This window comes from Tursiops truncatus, chromosome 8 (assembly GCF_011762595.2).
Source record: "Tursiops truncatus isolate mTurTru1 chromosome 8, mTurTru1.mat.Y, whole genome shotgun sequence".
In the NCBI taxonomy this organism is placed as follows: domain Eukaryota; kingdom Metazoa; phylum Chordata; class Mammalia; order Artiodactyla; family Delphinidae; genus Tursiops; species Tursiops truncatus.
This window is the reverse complement of record NC_047041.1, coordinates 54,767,288-54,787,982: the sequence shown is the minus strand read 5'-3', so window position 1 is coordinate 54,787,982 and position 20,695 is coordinate 54,767,288. Positions and strand designations below refer to the sequence as shown.

General features: G+C 57.2%; 1 protein-coding gene across 12 annotated transcripts; it reads right to left on the bottom strand.

Annotated features, from left to right (window-relative positions):
- Positions 1 to 204: 204 nt before the first annotated feature.
- Positions 205 to 18,468, bottom strand: LRRC32 (leucine rich repeat containing 32). 12 transcript variants are annotated; one of them, XR_012333403.1, is made up of 6 exons: positions 18,302 to 18,468; positions 14,489 to 14,529; positions 13,543 to 13,633; positions 7,274 to 9,223; positions 5,903 to 5,954; positions 5,194 to 5,277 (listed from the first exon to the last, which is right to left on the bottom strand). XR_012333403.1 is itself a non-coding variant. In XM_073808413.1 (5 exons), exons 3-4 carry the CDS (start codon positions 13,627 to 13,629, stop codon positions 7,319 to 7,321), a joined length of 1,992 nt encoding a protein of 663 aa, XP_073664514.1. In that variant the 5' UTR covers positions 13,630 to 13,633; positions 14,489 to 14,529; positions 18,302 to 18,468; the 3' UTR covers positions 205 to 3,741; positions 7,274 to 7,318. The 12 variants fall into 12 exon arrangements, 11 of the variants coding, with proteins under 11 accessions (XP_073664514.1, XP_073664515.1, XP_073664512.1 ...); XM_073808413.1 differs by lacking the exons at positions 5,194 to 5,277; positions 5,903 to 5,954 and adding an exon at positions 205 to 3,741; XM_073808414.1 differs by lacking the exon at positions 5,903 to 5,954 and having other exon boundaries at positions 5,141 to 5,277.
- Between the last annotated feature and the right edge of the window lie 2,227 nt (positions 18,469 to 20,695).

The window sequence follows — 20,695 nt, the reverse complement described above, 5'->3', positions numbered from 1 at the left end:
ATTGGCTATAAGATAAATATACAGGGGCTTCCCTTGTGGTGCAGTGGTTGAGAGTCTGTCTGCCGATGCAGGGGACGCGGGTTTGTGCCCCGGTCCGGGAAGATCCCACATGCCGTGGAGCGGCTGGGCCCGTGAGCCATGGCCGCTGAGCCTGCGTGTCCGGAGCCTGTGCTCCGCAACGGGAGAGGCCACGACAGTGAGAGGCCCGCGTACCGAAAAAAAAAAAAAAAAGCAAGATGCAGGAAACCATATATTATATGATCCCATTTTTATAAAACAGTGATACATGCATAAGTTTATTTGCATATAATTTAAATGTATCTGTCAATGGTGACTTGATTATGGAGAAAATATACAGAAGGTTAGACAGGAGAACGCTAGTAAGCTACCTAGGGTGAAAGAATATGGTTGGTGCAAGCTGACATGGGTGGCTCAGGGATGGCAGAGAGAACAAAGCCCACGTCACCGCCCCACCCCAAATAAAGCAGGGGCCTTTGGAACTTGACTTTCTTACCCTGTAGCCTAGCCAGTCCCTCACCCCCACAATGCTTGACTCCTGGCACCCATCCCTTGGCCATCCCTCCCCACCACCCCTTATGGGTGGCCTTTCATATTTTTCTCCATGATTCTAGAATGGGACAGCCAAGGCACTGAGGGCAGGGGAAGGCCAGGAGGGTCCCAGGGTAGGGGGACCTTTCAATGCATGAGAATGGACCTCAGGGTCTAAAGTGCAGCTCTTGCAAATTCATGGGAGTGAGGGGAAGAGGCTAGAAGGAATATTAATTCACTCACTCATCTTAAGTCCTCCTTCAGTCTCAGCTTACAGAGTCCATCCTCAGAGAGGACTTCTCTGAGTCTGCCCATTTCATTCTGTCTCCCTATTATTTTCTCTCATAATACTCATCAAAGTTTGCCATTTTGTCTTTATTCTTGTGTGTGTGTGTGTGTGTGTGTGTGTGTGCGCGCACGCACCTGCGCACAGTCATGTATTTCATGCCTGTTCCCCTCCCCGCCAAATAAACAGCACCACCAGCACCACCAGAGGAGGGAGCTTGTATGTACAGCACAGTATGTCAGTTGAATTCAATAATTTCCTATTATCCTCTTTTTCATTGACTCACTCTTTTATTCATTTATTCCCTTATTCATTCCAGAAACGTGCTCTTGGCCAGTGACTTTTCCCCTGATCTGAGTCTTCCACTTTCTAGGGTGGCTTTCTGGGGGGAGGTGGGAGTGGGAACGTGACTGCATGATTCTGGGAATGCATCCACAACCTGGGAGAGCTGGGTGAGTCTGAAGCTCTCCAGGGAAGGAGGGAAGATTCCAAAAAGCTAGAGGGTCAGAGCGAAAGGTGCTGGAGGATCAGAGAGGACAGAGTTGGGAGTGACAGGGTGAAGGATGCACAAAGGGAGACTCTTCTTTGCCCCCACCCTCACATCTTCCCACTGCCCAGCTTTTGCTCTGGCAGTCTGCTCCGTCTGGAAGAGGCTCTCCCCATCTCCACATGCTGAAATGCTACCCTTCCCTGCAGGGCCAGCCCAGATGTCCTCGAGGTCTCCTCTGAATCCTCCAGCTGGAAGGGCTGCTCCCTGCTGCAAACAAACTCCCAGAACACAAAGTCTGGACCTCCCTCGTGGCGCTGACCACTTCCTGCTTGGGCTGTAGTGTGTGACCCCTCCCTCCGCCCAATAGGCAGAGGCTCTGCCTGCCTGTTCCCAGGGATCCCGCAGGGCCCAGGGCCCAGCGTCAAGCAGATGCTCAAGCCTAACATGTGAACAGCACTGCGTGTTTGGGGGGGGGTGCAGTGATCATGACCCCATTTCACAGATGGGGAAATGGAGGCACAGACCAGGGGCACGACTTGCTCCCAAAGCAAAGCGGCAGCACAGCCTAGACTCAGCCCTGCATTTCTGGTCCCAGAGGCAGGGCTCTTTCCAGGGCAGCTTGGTGGGAGGTGGGAGTAGGGTGGGGTGGGGTGGGAGCTGGGTCCTGAGAACCAGCAGGCCAGAGAAATTTGGAGTTCGAATGGCCAAGTTCAGGGAAAGCACAGCTGGGGAGGAGCCAAGGTATTTATTATGCTTGGTTTCCAGCTCCAAACAGAGCTGATGGATGGAGCTGCTCCAGTTCCTATAAACAGCTCGGGCCTCCCTCCCCTCCACCCCTCCACGTTCTCAGCACCACAGCTCCAACTCATCCCAGTGAGAGTGGGGTGGGGGAGAGATGACCAAGGGAGGAGAAGGAGAAGAGAAGAGGGGTTGGGGGGAGAGAGGAGAATGAAGAAGAGAAAGGGTCCTAGAGGCAAGAGGAACTGAGGGGAATGAGAGTGGTGAGAGAAGATTCCTGTTCCCCTGGGCAGCCCACACCCTGCAGTCCCTCTGTGTCCTCTACGTTCCTGGGGTCTGTCTGAGAAGTTTATCACGCATTCTTGGTCTGAGGGCTGATGTTAATCCCCACAAGTGTTTAGGTCCTGGAGGGCAGGGCCATCCATTCAGGAAACCTTTCCTGAACTTGCCTCTGTGTTGGCTCGGGCCCAGGGGACACAGAAGGGTCTCTGGGTAAGACCTCCTTCCAGGAGCTCCTGGTCTGGTGGTGGATCAGGCAGACATCCCAGTGTTGTGGCCCCGGGCAGCCCAGGGCTGATGGCAGCTGGAGGAGGGAAATCAGGGCAGTCTCCCCAGAGGAGGTGATGCAGGTAAGCATTGAAAAAGGAGGAGTTTGGCAGGGGGGTCAGGGTAGGTGAGACATTTCAAGTAGAAGAGGTGGGAGAGAGCCAGAATTGGGAGGGTCAGGAAGCAGTGCTGCCTAATGGTTAAGATTGCTGGCTCCAGAGAGGAGCAGGGCAAACCTGGGCTCAAGTCTCAGCCCTAGCACTTGACAGCTGTGGCATCTTGAGTCTCAGTTTCTCTAAAGTGAGGATGATAATAATAGAAATCTCTCCAAAGAGTGTTAGAATTATATACGACCGTGTACATCAAGTATTCAGCGCAGGGCCCACCTGGAAGTGCTCTGTCAGCTCTGAATAGGAGGTGGGAGGTGGCCAGAGAGAGATGAGGATGGAGGGCCGCAGGGACCCGGACTTGCAGGGCCTCTGAGCTGCTAAACAACAGGGGCACAGAAAGCAGACTCTGGATCCTGGATCCTGGGGGATTGTGCCAGCACAGGGAACTGACCGGGGGAGGCATCTGGTGGGCCAGGGATGCCGGCTTCCTCTCCTCCTACCCGGCCTGCGAGCCCGGCTCTTGCTGGGCCGGGTCCTCGTGGATTGAGTGAGCCAGGTGACCTGACACCACAGTCTGTCTGTGACAGGGGCTGTGCAAGGGCATCCTCTTGCCCTGGAACTTGCCGGATGCTCCGATGACCTAGTTGGCAGCTGTGTCCACGTTCGGCTGAAAACAGGAATTTCTGCCTTGCTGGGGTCTTGGTCAGGTGAGCAAAGTCCCCTGTTTGCCAGGAAAAGGGGTTAGGGGCCTGGTGGGCTCCCAGGTTCCCAGAGTCCTGGGTTGAGCTCAGCCCATGCTACTGCCCTCCTGCAGGCCTTCGGGCAGCACCTACTGTGTGCCAGGGCATTGCGTCACATACCCTCTCACCGCCTAGCCCCATCCATGAAATAGGCATTTCAGTTTTTCCTTTGGAGAGTAGGAGCTGGGAGCAGCAACTGGGAGCGAGAGGTCACAGCCAGGGAGGAAGCTGGGCTGGAGAAATCTCCAGGACGCTTGCGGATGGGGGAGGCGGAGCTGGAGCCTGTGGGAGAGGAGGTGGAGAAGAGAAGGTTGGCACCTGCAAAGGGGGTGATGTCTGGGTGTCAGGCAGCTGAGAACGGGAGGCGGGGCCACATGAAGACAAGCACAAGGGGCTGCAAAGTGGGAGACCAGGGGGACCACTCCCTGCCCTCTAGACTCTACCTCAGCCCATTGCCTGACTCCCACCCCCACCCCAGGTGAGGTGGCTCTTGTCCCCTTCCCCAGAGCCCACAGCCCACACCCTCACCCTCCAACCCCCTTCTGGGAACCACGCATGCTCTTCTTCTGGCCCCTCTTGGTTCTTCCAAGTTCAACCTTGAACTGCAGCCTGGCCGCTCACTCTCAATCCTCCAGCCCCTGGGAGACCTTTAACTCTCTAGCTGGGGAGGCCTCTGGTGTCAGGGTACCGGGGCTGGACGCTCAGGAGAGGCTGGGGCTGGAGACAGAGATGTGGGCATTGTCAGAGCGATGGGGTGGCTACGTCAGTGAGGGCGATGGCATTCCTGAGAGAAGCGTCCTGCTGATCGCCATTCTGATGATGAGCGTGGAGCAGAGCCTGAGAGGAAGGCACCTGGGGTCCTAGATGTCGGAAGATTGTGCCGAGGGGGAGGTGTGGGTGATGGGGGGATAGAGGTGAGGGGCCCCGCAGCTTGGTGACCTCAGCTGGGGGGGAAGGGGGACAGCTGGAGGCGGCCTGGGATGGGTTGGGATGGAGGGGAGGGAGAGGAAGCTACTTTCCCTAGAAGTTTACCCATGAAGGAGGGAAGGAAAGGGGAAAGTGGCTTAAGGGTCTCCTTACTGTTTGTAAGATGGGCAAGACTTGAGCACAGCTGAAGTCTGAGAGGAAGAAGCAAACAGAGAGGAAAGGCTGAAGGAGAGGAAAGAGAGAAAATGGAGCTGCAGAGGAGGGAAAGGCGCTCAGCGGCTCCTGCTGGAAGTCACTTTTCTCAGTGGTGGGTGGGGAGTGGGGTTTGCTGAGCGTGAGGGGACAGAGGTGTGGCAGGGACACGATGGGGGCTGAGGCACCCAGGTCCAGGATGGTGGTGACCCAGAGCCTCCGTCTCCCACCCAGCGGGCCTCAGCCTGTCTCCCCAGGGGTTTCCCATGAGGCTTCAACGGCTGGAAGGGAAGTAGAGGAGGGCAGGGTTCAAGTGGACGCAATGATTACCCGCAGCAAGGAGGAGGCCGGCAGGCTGCACTGTTTCTCCAAAATCCGTTTTTAATACATTCACGTGGGTTACACAAAGAGCTGGCCCCGAGGCCTGGGTTGTAGCCTGGGTCCTGGGGAGTGAGAGCAGCATTGTGTAGTGTTCTCAAAGATCAGGCATGCAGGGGCCCACACCTTGCCCTCCAGGCCTGAGGAAGAGTGTTTGTGTGCAGTGAGCACCTGTGGTCATGATCCCAAACAGAAATGGACCTGCCGGCTGCCCCACTTGCCACCAGGGCCCCGGGCTGGGGCCAAGCCACCAGGCTCTAGCCCCGGCTCTGCCGTTGACTCCCTGAGTCCTCGACCTGCTCTGGGCCTCAGTTTTCTCATCTGTAAAATGGGGTGGAGAGAGGGGCATTTTCATCATCTCACACTTTACCGAGCACCATCGTGAGCCTGAGTGCGGGCCAAGCACAGGTAAGAGGGTGAAGACAATGACACAGGGTCCCGGGATTAATCCCAGGGCTTCCTTTCTTCCCAGACGGCCCACGATTTCATGGGTATGAGAAACAGGGGGTTATATCTGGATGGGATTTTTTTTTTTTTTTTTTTTTTTTTGCGGTACGCGGACCTCTCACTGCTATGGCCTCTCCCTTTGCAGAGCACAGGCTCCAGACGCGCAGGCTCAGCGGCCATGGCCCACGGGCCCAGCCGCTCCGCAGCATGTGGGATCTTCCCAGACCGGGGCACGAACCCGCGTCCCCTGCATCGGCAGGCAGACTCTCAACCCCTGCGCCACCAGGGAAGCCCCTGGATGGGATTTTTCTATCCATTTTTCTAGGGGAAAAAAAAGTCCCTGCATGATGAGGACTAGTAAGCGAGTTTGGAGCCAGCATCACCTTGTGATGTGACAGCTGAGAGAGAAGGAAACCATTCAGGTCTAACCACCAAGCCCCGCCCCCCACCCCCTCAATGAGGTCTGAATCCACCTTGTTTCGCAGGCGCTGCCACTGACCTGTGCAGCTCTGAGCAAGTCCCATTCTCTTCCTCAGTCTTAGCCTCCGTACCTGTGCAACAGGGAGGTTGGACTCAATGGTTTCAAAGTCCAGGCTATGCTCAAAGGAGGGAGAGGGAAGGAGGGCACGCAAGAGCAAGAAGAGAAAAAGGAGAGCCCGCCTAGTCTGCAAATGAGGGAAGAAGGGAAAATGAGGCACAGAAGGAGGAGAGGGCCTGCGGCTGCCCATCTTCCCTCTGCCCGCCTGGGAGAGAGGAGGGAGAGGAGCGGGTGGGTGTGCACGGCACAGGACGCTCCCGGGCCTTGTTCCTGTCCGCCTAACAGCCTGCAGCCCCTGCAGTGGCCAAGCTCAGGCTCTGGACTCAGGAGGATGTGAGTCTGGAGCTCAGTTCCGGCATTTCTTAGCTGGAGGTCCCTGGAGGGAGACTTTTGGGGCCTCTTGTAAAATGGGATAAAATATGAACCTCAGAGGGGTGTCATAAAGAGGCAGATGCAGGCTTGGGTTTGTCACCACTGCCAAGTGTGGTGCCGAACGGAACCAGACACCTAAGGTTCTCACTCCTGGCTCAGCAGCCAGGGTGAGGCTGGGATGGAGCAGGGCGGCCTGGGCAGGGAGTAGCGGGGCTAGGGCAGTATCTTGGCCGGTGTGTGCAACACGAGAGTGCCAGGTAGGGAAAGAGCCTGCCCGGAGCAGGAAACGGAATGGTCCAGCACTGGGCTGGAGCCCAGGGAGAGCGCCTCTTAACCAGGCCCTGCTGGAGCTGCCGCAGCCCGCCGAATAGCACTGGATCCAAGCCTTAGGGGGCTCCAGCTCTCTTCCGGTCACAAGCTTTTTATGTTCCAGAGAAGCTGGAAGTCATTATCAGAAGATGTGACGAACGGTCTGCTTGGACACCTCTCAGACAAATCCTCCTGGTCGGCATTGCCTCTCTCTTACCCTGGCCCAGCAGGGCCATCCACACTCAGCCAGCTGGGGCTGCAGAGCTTTGGGGCCCTGGCTTCCACGCTCTGTGTGGTCACCGCAACCACCTCCCCACCCAGACTGGGCGATGCTGAGGGCAGGGATGTGTCTCATTCCCTGGCGTCCCCCGTGCCCAGGGCAGGGTGTGGCACAAAACAGACGCCTGGTGAAGATGTGTTGATCCGATGGGATAACCTTACACTCTGTCACTCCTGCAAGCTGCCCACCTTCCAGCTTCCACAGCTGGACCACACGTGCGCCCTGTGAAGTGAGTCACCTACTGATGCAGCAGGATACAGGGACAGGAGCCCTGGGCTGGGACTGAGAGACCAGGGTTCTTGGATCCTGGCTCACTGGGTAATCTTGGGTCAGTCCCCACCCTTCTCCGTGCCTCTGGCTCCCCCACTGACCTGGCAGGGTCCCCCGACAGAGCTGGTCTGTAGCCCGCAGCCTCTCTAGGCTTTGTACTGCTGGTTGAACTTCTGCCGGCGGACACAGCAGCAGGCGGCCAGCGTGGTGAGAAGGATGGCACACACCAGGGCGAAGGTGAGGATGATGATGAGGTTGACGTTCTTGAGCCCCCCCTTCTCACAGTCCTCAGGACGCACGTGGCTCAGGGACACCTCTTCCTGGGAGCCGAAGCGGCAGATCAGGTCCTGGGTGGCGTCCACGTCCACACGGCCCTGGTGCAGCTGGGCCGCCAGCCAGCCGTTGCCGCAGCAGCTGAGGGGGTTCCCCTGCAGGTAGAGGCGCCGCAGGCTGGTCTCCAGGCCGCCCATGGCGCTGCCCGGCAGGAGGCTGAAGCTGTTGTTCCTTAGGTCCAGCACCTCCAAGGACACGGCCTGCGTCCAGGTAGGCAGGCGGCTCAGGCGGTTCTCTGCCAGATTGAGCCGCTTGAGGCAGCTGAAGCAGGGCAGGTCCACCTGCAGGACGGCCAGCCCGTTGCCCTGCAAGGCCAGCACCTCCAGGGAGCCCTCCAGGCCCGCCAAGGCCCCTGTGGCCACATCCAGCCCAGGGTTGGCGGAGAGGTCCAGCTCGGTCAGCGGAGTGTGGAGGAAGGCACCTGCCCGGAGCGTCTCCATCTCATTGTCCGCCAGGTTCAGGACGCGGAGGGAGGAGACGCCAGAGAAGGCCACACAGCCCACGGGTCCAGGCTCACCTGGGCCTCCGCAGGGGCTGACCCGGTTCCCCTGCAGGTTGAGCCTCTGCAGGCTGGCCAGGCCAGCGAAGGTGTACGGGGGCAGGTCCCGCAGGGCGTTGTCCTGTAGGAGCAGCGTCTGCAGAGACCCCAGGGCCCTGGCACCCAGCTCCAGCGTCTCCAGCGCATTGTGGCTCATGTCCAGGAGTGCGAGGCAAGGCAAGGAGCCCACGCGCCGGGCCTCAAAGGCCCGCAAGCAGTTCCGGCTGAGGTTCAGGAAGCGCAGGGAAGTCAGGTGCTCAAGAAAGCCCTCGGGGACGAGCTCAATCTCATTGTAGCTCAGATCCAGATTCAAGAGCTGAGAGAGGGGCTGGGTGCTGGCGTTGCGGCCGGGGTGAGAGAAGGGCAAGGCGGACCAGCCCTCGGAAGGCGCGTGAAGGCCTTCGCCGCCCTGGGGCGGCCCTGCAGGGAGGCGGATGAGGTTGTTAGACACGTTCAGGTAAATGAGTCTCGGAAGCGCGGCCAGGTCGGGGAAGTGGAGCAGTTTGTTCTCCCGCAGGTCAAGCCAGGCGAGCTGATACTGGGCCCGGGGCTCCGGGGCCGTCTGAAAGGCCTCAATACTGTTGCAGCTCAGGTCTAGGACCCGCAGCTGCTGGAGGCTGAAGTCGGAGATGCAGGTGAGGGAGTTCCTGGAGAGGTTGAGGTGTGCCAGGTGGGGCAGGGCCTCGAAGGCTCCGTCCTCGATGTCCATCAGCACGTTGCTGTGAAGGTCCAGCCGCTCGAGCGCGGGCGTGCCCCAGAAGGTGTGGCGGCCCAGGCGCGTCAGGCTGTTCTGCGCCAGCGAGAGGCTGCGCAGGGCGGGCGCCTCCGCCAGCAGCCGCTCCGCCAGGCCACTGTACAGGCTGTTGCCAGACAGGTCCAGGGACGTCAGGTGTGGCAGGGGACCCAGACCCCCAGTGCTCAGCGCCGTGCCCACCGCCAGGCGGTTGTGGGCCAGGTTGAGGTGCTCCAGGTGAGGCAGGGCCTGGAAGACCCCTGGCTGGAGGAAGCTAATCTCGTTGGCGCTCAGGTCCAGGTGAAGAAGCGCTGTGTAGAGGCCCAGGGGCGAGGCCAGGATGCTCCGCAGCTGGTTCCCAGACAGGTCGAGGACCTCAATGTCCCGTGGGAGCACCGAGGGGACCTGGAGTAGGCCAAGGCCCCGGCACAAGACTTCCTTGTCCACCTGGGGAGGCGGAGGGCAGGGAGAGCGGCGGGCATTAGTGGGTGCTGTAGGAGGGGCAAGCAGACACGTGCCTCTAGGAAGTATGACTGGAGCCGCCACCAGGCCTGGCCAGGCCTCTCCTCTGTCCTCCCAGCGTGCTCGCCGTCCTCCCCCCCAGCCTAATCACCCCATGTCTGCATTACCCCTACTCTGCTCCCTGTCTCCGGTACCCAGTACGGTGGTGCTGGCATCAGGGAGGGACTCAAGGAAACTTTGATTGGTAGACAGACAGAGAGATGATAGACAGATAGAAGGACAAATGCACTAACAAAATACTCTATACTGATTATTATCCCATTTTAGAGGACACTAAGCCATGTATCACCGAGAGTGCCCCAGAGCCAGTGAGGAGCGGGGCCAGCTGGGACCCGGGCCTCCTGGTTCCACATCCCAGTTTCTTTCCATGGACCCAGAGAGTTAAACCTACCCAGCTGATGTTCTACTAGAAACCACTTTGGGAGAAATGTTTCCAAAAGGGGAAAATGCTATTTGCACTCCTGTCATTGGTGTTAATTTTGGTCTCTCACCCTCAGATCTCATTCAAGCCCTCACTCCACGGGGCAGAGCTCGGGTCCCAGAGCCTGCCTTCCTTGCTGACACTCACCAGATGACCTCGTTCTGCTGCTGCCCCCACCCCCACCAGTGGCTTCACTTTGCATGGTCCAGTCCAGATGGCCCCCTGGAGATGGGGTAGGGGGCAGGAAAAGATGACCAGAGTCTCAACCCACATTCTTTGATGACAAGACTGATTTTGCTGTGTCACATTACCACTCTGGTTTCTTATCCAGAATGTAACTCATCCTTCCCCAGCACCCATTCAGCATTTTATATTTTATTTCGCATTTTCAGACCCCTGGTCTCACTGGATCTTCGCAATAGCCTGCCCGTCAAATCTGATCACCCCTCTTTAAGAAACCCAAGGTTAGAGAGGGGAAGGGAGGCCCCAGAATCATCCGGCTGGTGAGGAACAGAGCTGGCTTTTGAACCCCAGTCTCTTAACAACCAAAGACCCCACTTTTGTCCCTCCATCACATGTCCCTTCGGGGGTCAGAAATCTTTCCATGGAAATGCAATGTCCCTCTGTCTTTTCCCACACACCAGGAACCCCAGCCTTTCCCAGCGAAGGCTCTGGCTTCCATAACCACCAAGCTCAGGCCCACTCCGCCCTGGCCTCTCTGTCTCCACTGACCCCTTTCCGCCAGCCAAATGCATGGCAACTGTTCAAAAACTCCACTCTGACCGTGCTGCCCTCGGCTTAAACCCCTTCCGGGCAAAGTCCAGCACCCTCAGCAGAGTTCAAGGCTGCCTGTGGCCCCTGCTGACCTGTCCCCTCTCCTCCCAACCCACTCCAGCCCAGCCCACACCTGCCCACTGCCCACTGTGCCCTCCCACACCCACCTCTGGGCCTCCTCCTTGCTGTTCCCTGTACTGGTTATGTTCTTCCCAACCAGATCAGCATGGTGAACTCTGTGTGCTGAGCTCCAAGGTCTCCTCCACCTGGAAGCCTTCCCTGACTGCCGGGCAGGTCGGGGCCTCCTCTGGGCTCTCACAGCCCCTGTGCTTCCTCTCTCATAGCTTTGGCCCCCTGAATTGTGACTGTTTGTGTGCAGACCTGCTAGACAGTAAGTTCAGGGCAAACAGGGTTTGACTGAGTGACTACTGTGGACCTGGGCCATAGAAAGTGCTCAGTATATCTTTCAGTGAATGAAAGAGTCACAGACATCATCAGCTTAGTAAAAGTCTGAGGGATTGACTGAATCACCTTTTTGAAAGGAAAAGAAAAGAGATGATGAATATATTCAGACTAGAGTCAAAGACCGTCAGAGCAAAAAGGGTCCAGCCCACCCACTGCCCAGATGGGGAGACTGAGCCTAAAGATGGCAGTGACCTGCACGAGGTCACAGCAAGTCAGTGGCTGAGCCGACAGGGCAGGAACACCAGCCTGGGTGTTCCCCAGCTGGTCCAGCTCTCAGCTTCCTCCCAAGAGCTCCAAGGTGAAGCGGGGGGCGGGTGGGGGGAAGAGGAACGGACTGCCCTCCATCAGGCAGTGCGACTCTTCCAGCTCCATGCGGCTTCCGACTCCACGGTACTGCCCTACTCAGAGGCCCGAGGACACCCCTGCAGTTGGGCACCCATGCAAACTGGAATCCCACCCCGGCCACCCTGCCAGACCTGCTTGGCTCCGTGCCCCATCCTCCCTCACAACCGTCTCTGCCAGCTGGGGCCACTGGGCACAGCCTGCCTATCCGTATCCTCAGCTCCGCAAACCATCCTGATTAAAGAAGAAACAGCAAAATGAACACAAACACAGTGTGTGTTGGGGGATGGGGCTTAACCCACCTGCAAGCCCACACCCCGTTTCACCCCAGAGGCAATACTCAAAGGCTCCTTGGGGTACCAGCTCCTGAGAGCTGAGGCGGGACTCAAAGCTAGCCAAGTCCAGCACCTAATCCTGCTTTCTGCCCAGTGCCCAGGACCCCTGTCACAGAGGCCCAGAGGGACTGCTACAAGGCACAAGGCAGGGCTGCCCAGCTCTCCAGTCCAGTCTAGGAAGGAGCTTGAAGGCGTGGGCAGCTCTCAGAACCCCATTTGTCAGGTACCCACCGCTCCCTGAGCTCCAAGCTGAGTGACTTATTTGGAGAGGGGTCTTGGGGGCATCAGCCCTTAATCAAGTTCAGAGCTTCCCCGATGACCCCCTGTCTACTCTCTGGTATGCCAGGACTCCGCTGTCCAGCTCTTTTTTTTTTTTAGAGGGAAGAGGGTGTCACTCATCACCATTTTACCACCTGCACATAGAAGGGAAGCAGGGTAGGGAGAGTTACCCGGCAGTGGGCAGCATGAGCTCGGGAGAGATGGGTTCGAATCTTGGCTCTGTTACCTCCTATCAGTATGACCTTGTGGGTCACATCTCTTCTCCCAGCCTTGGCTTCCTCGGCTGAAAAGAAGAGTTTTCTCTCATAAAATGAGAGAAAGCCCTTAGCGTGGAGCAGGCCCCTTGTTAGCCCTCGGCACATGGCAATTCGTTTTTACTATTTTAAAAAGCATCAAAACCGCTTCCACGGGAGTTCAGAAATTGCTTTCCTGCCTGTTACCTCATTTGCCCCAAATCCAAAGCCCACCCAGTTCCCCTCTGCCTGTTGGGTGGCCCAGACCCTTTATCTCTCTGAGTCTACTGCCCCAGGTGGATGTGGGGCTGCATTTGGTGACGTCTGAGGCCTTCTCTGCCTGTTATTCTGGGTGCTGGGAATCCCAGAAGGGCTCCAAGGAGTAAGAAGTGAGGTGGCAACAGCAGGACACTGCAAACCCCAGGGAAGGGGTGCAGGGCCCTGGCTGCCGTCTCATCCAGCCTCCAAGAGCAGCTGTCCATCTTGTGCCGTAAGCTTCCAGTCTCAGGGCCAGGTGGGGCCCCTGGAGGGCCAGTCCCTTCCCCAGCACAAGCTCTGGTCTTGACTTCAATGATTGCCCAGCCTTACGAGTGGACCTAGAGGGTTCCTTTTCTCTGTACCCCACAGGGTCACAGTAACCTCAGGGCTAGTCTCCCTGACTCCTGGCAGGAAAATGGAACAAAGTGAATCAAATCTGGTCGCTGCCCTTGAGAAGCTCTTGGTCTGGTAGCTGAGACAGGTGTGGACCATTCAGCAACTTACCCTATGCACTCAATATTGAGATGGAAGGAAGCTTAGGGCTGTGGGGGCCCCAAAAGGGATCAAACAGAACCAGGTCGGCCTGGAAGGGGTCAGGGGAAGCTTCCTGGAGAAGGCAGCATTTGACTCCGGCACTAATAAGTGAGAGGCATCACGGCAGAGATGTGGCAGATGGGCTCGAGTTAAGGAGCCCAGTTAGGAAAGGGGATTCGTCCCCCGAAGGGGCCTAGTACAGAAGAGCCTTTCCCAGATGCCCACTCTAAATTCCCCACACATATACCTATGCCTTGTCAGCCAGCTAGACCCACTGCCCTTTGGGGGCAGCTTGAAGGGATAGAGTCCAATATTGGCCCTAGTTGAATGACCTTGGACAAGTTACCCAACTTCTCCAAGCCTCAGTTTCCAACTCTATAAAATTGGAGTAATGGTACTTACCCAGCAGGATTAACAGTAAACAAGGCATTTAAGCATTCTAGTAGGTACTCATTAAATGCAAGGTTTAAAGGCATTAAATGCATTCCCCTTCCTTTTCTGACCCCTCTAGCCTCTGGCTTCTGGGGCTGGGGCAGTAGGACACCCCCGGGCAGGGGGTAGGGGGAGACAGGGAGTTCTCCCTGCCAAGGCAGAGCTTCTTACCTTCTTACAGGGCACCTTGTCTCGGTGTTGGGAGGTAGCCAGGCCCAGGGTCAGCACGGCCAGAAGCAGCAGGATCCGGTGGCTCATGGCTCTGCACAGGGCAGGAGGAAAGGGGAAGGCTGTAAGACCACAGGCTCCTTCCCACCGCTCCTTCCTGTCTGTACCTGCCCTCAGGGAACCCCAGACCGCAGCTGTAGCTGGACCAAAGGTGCTCTGAATGGGGCACCTTGTGAAGGAGATGGGAAAAAGGGCTGCAGCCCATCACAAAGGGCCTTCAGTGCCAGGCCAAGGAGCTAGGCCATTACCCTGGACAAGAGTATTTAAGCAGTGGGTGACATGGTCAGATTTGGGTTTCAAAAGACCCTACCTGGAAGACAGCCTGGAGGAGGTGAGCAGGAGGGAGAGGGACCCTAAGGGCTGCCCTGGCCAAGCTCAGGGCTGGGGTGGGGTGAGGTGGGGAGCTAGGCCTCTGACTCCAGTTCCACCCAGGCCACAAGCAGGTCCCCCCATCCTAGCTCTTCAAGCCCCAAACGGAATTCCTCAATCCCCCCACCCGCAGACCTTTATTTTGCCCTTTCTCTTTTGATTTTCTGGTTGTCGAGTCCCTGCCATTGTTTGAAGGTTGGGCCTGGAGCCTTGACAGGAAGCCCCGCCAGGAGGCCTGCCCTGCCCCCAGCACTGCGGGCTGTGGACTTCCCCAGGAACAGGCTGCCAGGCCCTTAACTTTCACTGAAGCCACCGCCCACGCAGTGGGACACCCAGGCATGCTGGGCCAGCCCTTCTCTCCATGAGCAGCGGGGCTGGGGTTGAGGGGGACCACAAAGCCCTCAGGAGGGTCACATCCCAGTGCTGCTAGGGGCTCATTCACTGAGAACCTGGGCCAAGTGCTAGGAATACACAGCTCAATCCATCAATTTCATTCATTCATTCATTCATTCACTCACACCTTTACTGAATGCCTCCTCTTGTCTGGTTCTGTCCTGGGAACTGGGGACACAAATAAAGGCACAGAAGAGACCATAATACATACAAAACATTAACAAGGAGAGACACATAACGCCCTCCAAGAGCACTGGACCCAGTCACCCACACCAGACTGCTCCCTCTGTCTCCTCCACTGACCTGCTCTGTGACTTTGTACAAGTCACTTCACCTCTCTGAGCCTCAGTTTCCTCTTCTGAGGCTAATGCCAACCTTGGAGTTTTGTTAAAGATCAAGTGAGACATATTCTGTGCCACTTACAGAGCCCTCATTATGCACCAGGCACTCTTGTTGACGCTATACACGTATGAACTCATTTACTCTTTCCAATAATTCAACGACTTGGCTCCATGATCACCATTCTTACTGTGCATGCAGGAAAACTGAGGCTCAGAGAAATTAAGCAACATGCCCAAGGTCACACAGCTAACAAGGGGCAGGCCCAGGAAGTCGGGCTCCTGGGTCTGTGCCCTTAACCTCTACACTATAAGGTCTCCTGCAGGTAATCAATAAATAAGTGCTGAATTGTGACTCTGAGGCGTGTTTTGGAAGAGGCATTTACAGAACCTTTATGGCTGAGTCTTTACTGTTAGAACCCATAAACATCCTTGCTATGAATTTTAAATGAAGGTGGGTGCTCTGAGGTCCTTTCTGGTTCCAACAGGCAAAGGCCCGAGCCGAGCCGTGTCTTTTAAGCCCTGTTCCCTGGGTTCTCCCGGGGCCATGGACCCCCTGCCCCACAGATGTCCTCCTCTCACCTGCATTACAGGTTGGGTTTTCACAGGAAATTTGGTTCTGCTGTTGAAAAAGCAGAACATCACCACCCTTTTGAATGCTAGGGTACTCAGAACTGAGTGGAAACCCCTCAGCGGGGCTTCGAGGCCCTTGGGGAGTGCTCCCTGCCCAGCCAGCTCTTCTCTCCAGCTTCATTTCTCACTGTCCCTTCTCCCACTCTGTGTTCTGGAAGCCTCATACTTCCTTCAGTTCTCTGAGCATCTTTTCACTGCCCCAAACCCTCACTTCCTCCCCTCTCTTGTGCTGAATACCTCTTCATCCTTTGGGTCTCAGCCTAGATGTCACCTCCTCCAAGAAGCCTTCTCTGGTTTCCCAAGTCTGGGCTATATATTGGCATTGAGCACTTCATCACTCCGTGGTTCCCTCCCCTTTACCAACCCCCCCCTCCCCCCCCACCGCACCACCACCACCATGGGAAGTGCCCCCAGGGCAGAGGGGCCTCACTCTCCTCTGGGAACCATCTTACACTGTGCAGGCTGGGGAAGGCGCTGAGAATTGACATGAGGCGCCTCGGTGACATGGTGACGCTGGTGAGAGCAGTTTTTCTCCTGGACTCTCCCTTCACCTCCCTGCCACACTCCTTCCCCCCATCAGCAGGTTCTGTCTGCTTTCCCTAAAACACAGACTCTGGATCTGCCTACCTCCCTCCTCCATCACTGCCACAGACTGAGGCACCACCACGACCCTGGGCCTCGACCCCAGCAACAACCTGACCTCTTTTAGTCTGTCCTAAGCATGGCAGCATGAGTGACGTCTTTCATGAATCTCACTGCTTGAAAACCTCCCATAAAATCGAAGCTTATACAATCTCCTCTCTGACTCCATCTACCATGTGCTCTTCCCTCACCAAATTCTAGCTTTCTCACCATCCCTCAAACACAGCAAATGCATTCTTGCCTCAGGGCCTTTGCCCTTGCTGCTCCCTCCACCTGGAATGCTCTTGCCCAGATCTGCACGTGTTTTATTGTTTTCCTCTCATTGATCATTTCCCGATCATTTATTTCTTATTCTATGAGAACAGGGATCTATTAAGCGGTGCTCACTAAAAGTCTACTGAACAAACAGCAAAGTGAGGGGTAGCAGTCCACGGCAAAGGGCTGAGCAGTGAGTGCGAGGTGAGGATAAGGAAGGACCTGGATTAGTTCTGAACCTGAGGGCACTGCTGCCCAAAGGGGCACTCGTTTCCCCCTGCCCTGCCTGCCAAATTCCACTCTATCCCTGAGGTGAGCATCTGAGCCTCCAGGAGGGCCCCTCCCTGCAGCACGTGGAACTCCACCCTGCCATCTAACAGAAAGGGGCCCCTCGGCAGTGGACACCCTTGAGCAGTGCCCTAGACACAGTGTGGAGAATTTGAGAGTTACTCGCTCTCAAGAGGGAGGATTGGGATAATTGAGACCCAGTCTCCCATCCAGACTCTACTGCCCACCAGCCCTGCTCCCTGGGGCAAGTCCCTTAAGCTTTCAGGGTCTCAGTGTCCCATCCGTAGGGCAAGCAGCCTGGTTCCTGTTTTGCCACTGTTTGACCCCAATGGTTGTGATGACCAAGCTGAGAATGGCTGTGAAGTCACCCTAGACACATATTGTCTTTCCCAGCTGGGACAAACCCACAGGGCTGAGCAGCCCAGGCGAGGTAAGGAGTGCTGAAGAGGGAGGCCCCAGGCCAGCAGACAAGTGGCCTAGGCAAGAGGACGCAGGACACATCTTAGGACACTGACTGGGGGGAGAAGTGCCAAAGAATATGCGTGTGTGTGCGTGTGTGCACGCGCACAATGTGGGGAGGGAGAGAGAGAGAGAAAGGGGGCGGAGGGCAACACCTACTACCATAATAAGCCCACCCCTAGTGTTTAAGGATGTTAGATACTCTTCTAAGCACTTGACCTATATCATTTCATTTAATTCTCACAACAAGCCAGTGAAGCAGTTACTATAATTTCCATTGTACAGATGAGAACACTGAGGCTCAGAAAGGTGAAGTGACTTACCCCATAGTTACCCAGCTCATAAGTGTTTTGGGATTTAGCCCCAGGTCTGTATGACCCAAATGCTGTGTTTTCTCCAGCACGTGCTGAGCTGCTGGCCCCCTATAGAGTTTGTCCATGAGGAAAATAAGGCTCAGAGAGGTGACTTACTCAAAGTCACACAGGCAGTAAATGGCAGAATCAGGATCAGAATCCAGCCTGTCTGCCTCCAAAGCAAATGTTTCCACAACACCAGGCCAAGACCTCCCTCTCTAACCCCCTCCAACCAACCCCCAACCCCAGCAGACAGGCTCACAGTGCTGGGCTCTAGGGTGCTCCTCTCCCTCCTCTCAGCCTGGATCACTGGCAGAGTGGGGTCCTGGGAGAGCTGCTGTGGACGTTCCCAGCCAGCAGTGAATCACTAAGGGCAAGCCCCATTCTGGAGACATGTGCATCCCACGGGGGAATTAGACCTTAACCCAAAGGAATGTGGCTGTGATGGCGGAATTTCAGGCAGCTGAGGGTGGGGGTGGGGGTCCCTCACGTCTTACCACCCATGAAGAAGGCTGGCTGCGGAGCTCCTTGGAGGGAGGTGGGTGCCACCACCCCCCCATCCCCGCCCCTAGAGATGGGCAGGCTATCTGGCGCGGTGGGATGGGAAGACTCACGCCCGGCCAGGGTCAGAGGGCAGTAGCAGACCAGATTCAAATCCCGGATTGCCCTTGACTAGCTGTGTGTTCCCTGCTCAAGTGCTGGCCTTTTAGCGCTTGTTTTCCCATCTGTCAAATGGGAACGCCTGCCTCGCCCTTCGCGGGAAAGATTCGCTGAGCTAGGAGCCTTGGAGACTTCTGGAGTCAACCCTGGCTCCACGCGCAAAGCAGGGGGCGGTGGCGGGAGGGGACTGTTGAAGTTCCGCGTCTCGATGGACTAGTCCCAGCCCAGCTCCGCGCCGGGTGCTCGAGAGGGGCGCGGGACCGCCGGTTCCCCGAGGGGGCCGGCCAGCCTCGCCCGCTGGGCGGCTCCTACCTGGCTCAGCGCGGCCGCCGCTCCTCTCCCGGGCAGCCCCGGCACATTTTGCGCAAACCTGCCCTCCCCGTCCCACCCCGCGCCAGACCCCGGGGTCACGGCCCGAGGAGGCGCACGGCCGCTCCACCGCCCCACGGGAACCGGACCCGCGAGAGGGCAGCTCGGGCTCCAATTTAAATACCTCTCCCGCCGACCCGCCCCACCACGCCCCCCCCTCGGCCCAGCCGCGGGGTCCTAGCGCCGGGCCGGCACGCCCCCGTGTGACTCGGTTTATCCGGAACCCGCGAGGGGGAGAAGCTTTTTCTTGACGCTGAAACCCGGACTGGCAAGGGGCGGGTCGAAGTGGGCGGGATGGAAGGGCGGGGATGGAGAGGGGTCGCTAAGGAAGCGCTGTGCCAGCCAGGCCGCCCCGGGCCGCCGCACGTGCAGTTCGTGGCCCCGCGGGGTCCAGGGCGGCGGGTGGCTCTAGCAGCCGCGGGTCCGCAGAGGAAATCCGGCCTGGCCCCGATTTCCCCCGCTGTCGGCGCCGCCGCACTTAGCCGGGGAAACAGGAGAGGTGACACGGCGGGGCTGAACGCGGAAGGAAATGACCCTTCGCTGGCCCTGGGGTGGCCACAGAGGGGGTTCCCCACACCGAAGCCGTCCCATCTGGTGAGTCCAGGCAGGTCACTTCTCCTCTCTAGACTGTGCTCTAGTGTCCAGACTCTTCCTCCTTCATCATCTCCTGGGCCCTTAAGCAGCCCTGTGAAAAGGTCCCATCAAACCCCCCCAGAATTCAGGTGGAGAAACCAGCTGTGGATGGGGTCATCGAGTATAAATAAAAATCACTTGTCTGGGACTAGTAAGGTCCCCATTTATATTTAGGGAAACCGAGTCTCAGAGAGGTTAAATAGCCTATCCAAAGTCACACAGAATATAAGAGACAGGGATTTCCCCCAAGTCTGTCCACAAAGGTAAGCCCTGCCCAAACTGGGTACACTTTTCCAGCGCTACGTTAGTCAGGTTGTCTTTGAGTGCTGTGCAAGAAGTAGCACGGTGGTATTGTTGTCTTTTACGTGGAAGGTTGAGGCGCATCTTCCCCAAAACCACGTCCTCTTCTAGATGCCTTGGCCCTGCCAGGTCACAGCTACCCTGCCCTGCCCTGCTGGGTGTGGACCTGAGGAAGGGGAGCCTAGGAGAGGAGGGTCACAGCTGTCCTTCAGGCCGTGGTTCCAAGGGTAGGAGAGAATTCCTCCTCCAAAATGTTTCTCTTCCGTGATGGTCACCAGCCCTGAGAGTAGTACGGCATGTCCCATTTTACCGGTGGGAAGGTGACCGCCCAAAGCTTTGTGGTAAATCAAGGTGAAGCCAGACTTAGAAGCTGGGTTCCCTGAATTCTATATAGATGGCAGCTGCATTTCCTTCCTCCCATCTGGCTTACTGTGGGGACAGGCCTGGGGAGATGGGGACAGCTCAGAGAAGACAATCTGTGACAGCTAGGAGGGCAGGGTGGGGGTGGGGCAGGGCCTAACCTAAACTCAGAGGAGGAGATCAGGGAAAGCTTTCCTAAGGAGGGACCTGAGCTGCTATGAGGGCATAGGTAGGAAAGGTCACAGGACCTGGGAAGGGTGTCCACACCTTCCTCTCCCTCCCAGCGACCGGGAACCTCAGATCTATGCTGAGGGAGGGCCCAGCTGGTCATCGCAACGCCCTCTCCCCACCTCGCCGGCTTTAGTCCTCATCTGGTCAAATGGAACCTCAGTTTCCCCATCTGTAAAATGGGAAAGATAGTAGCTTCTTCTCGGGTTGGTGCCAAAACTAAGAATAACGGACTTAGCCTGGGGCCTGTACCCAGTGGGTGTTAGGCAACTTCTGGCTGTCTTTATTGTGGCGATTAATGATGCCTCTGCCACACCCTGTGGGCTTCCTTTTCCAGATCCTTGTCAAAGGGGCCAAATGTCCAGGAAGTGCTTCGCAGCAGCCCTGCAGCATGGGCAGAACATGGCTGAGTTGGACTCAGACAATTCCTGGGCTCTCCCACCTGACCTGCTCCCCCCACATCCAGCGCCAATTCACCCTTCTCTGAGGTGCTACGGGCAGAAACCGCTGGGCTGGCGCAGAGCTCTGGCTGGGGCTGGGGTAGGGTGGGGCTGGGGCTATGGCGGGCTCGGGGGAGAGCGACCTGCCTCCCACACACCCCCAAACGCTGCGGTTGTGGTTAGTCAGTTCACAGGGGTCCACTTCACTCAGTGCCTGGATGGGGCTCCCCAAGAGTTGGAGACAGATGGGCAACCAAGCGTGCCTACCCGCTGCAGATGCCTCTTGGGACTGGGGGCTGAAATCGGGAACCCCACGTGCTCAACGCCCCTTCCTTCACCTTTTCACTTCTTCAGCGTTCGTGTTGCTGTGGGACTT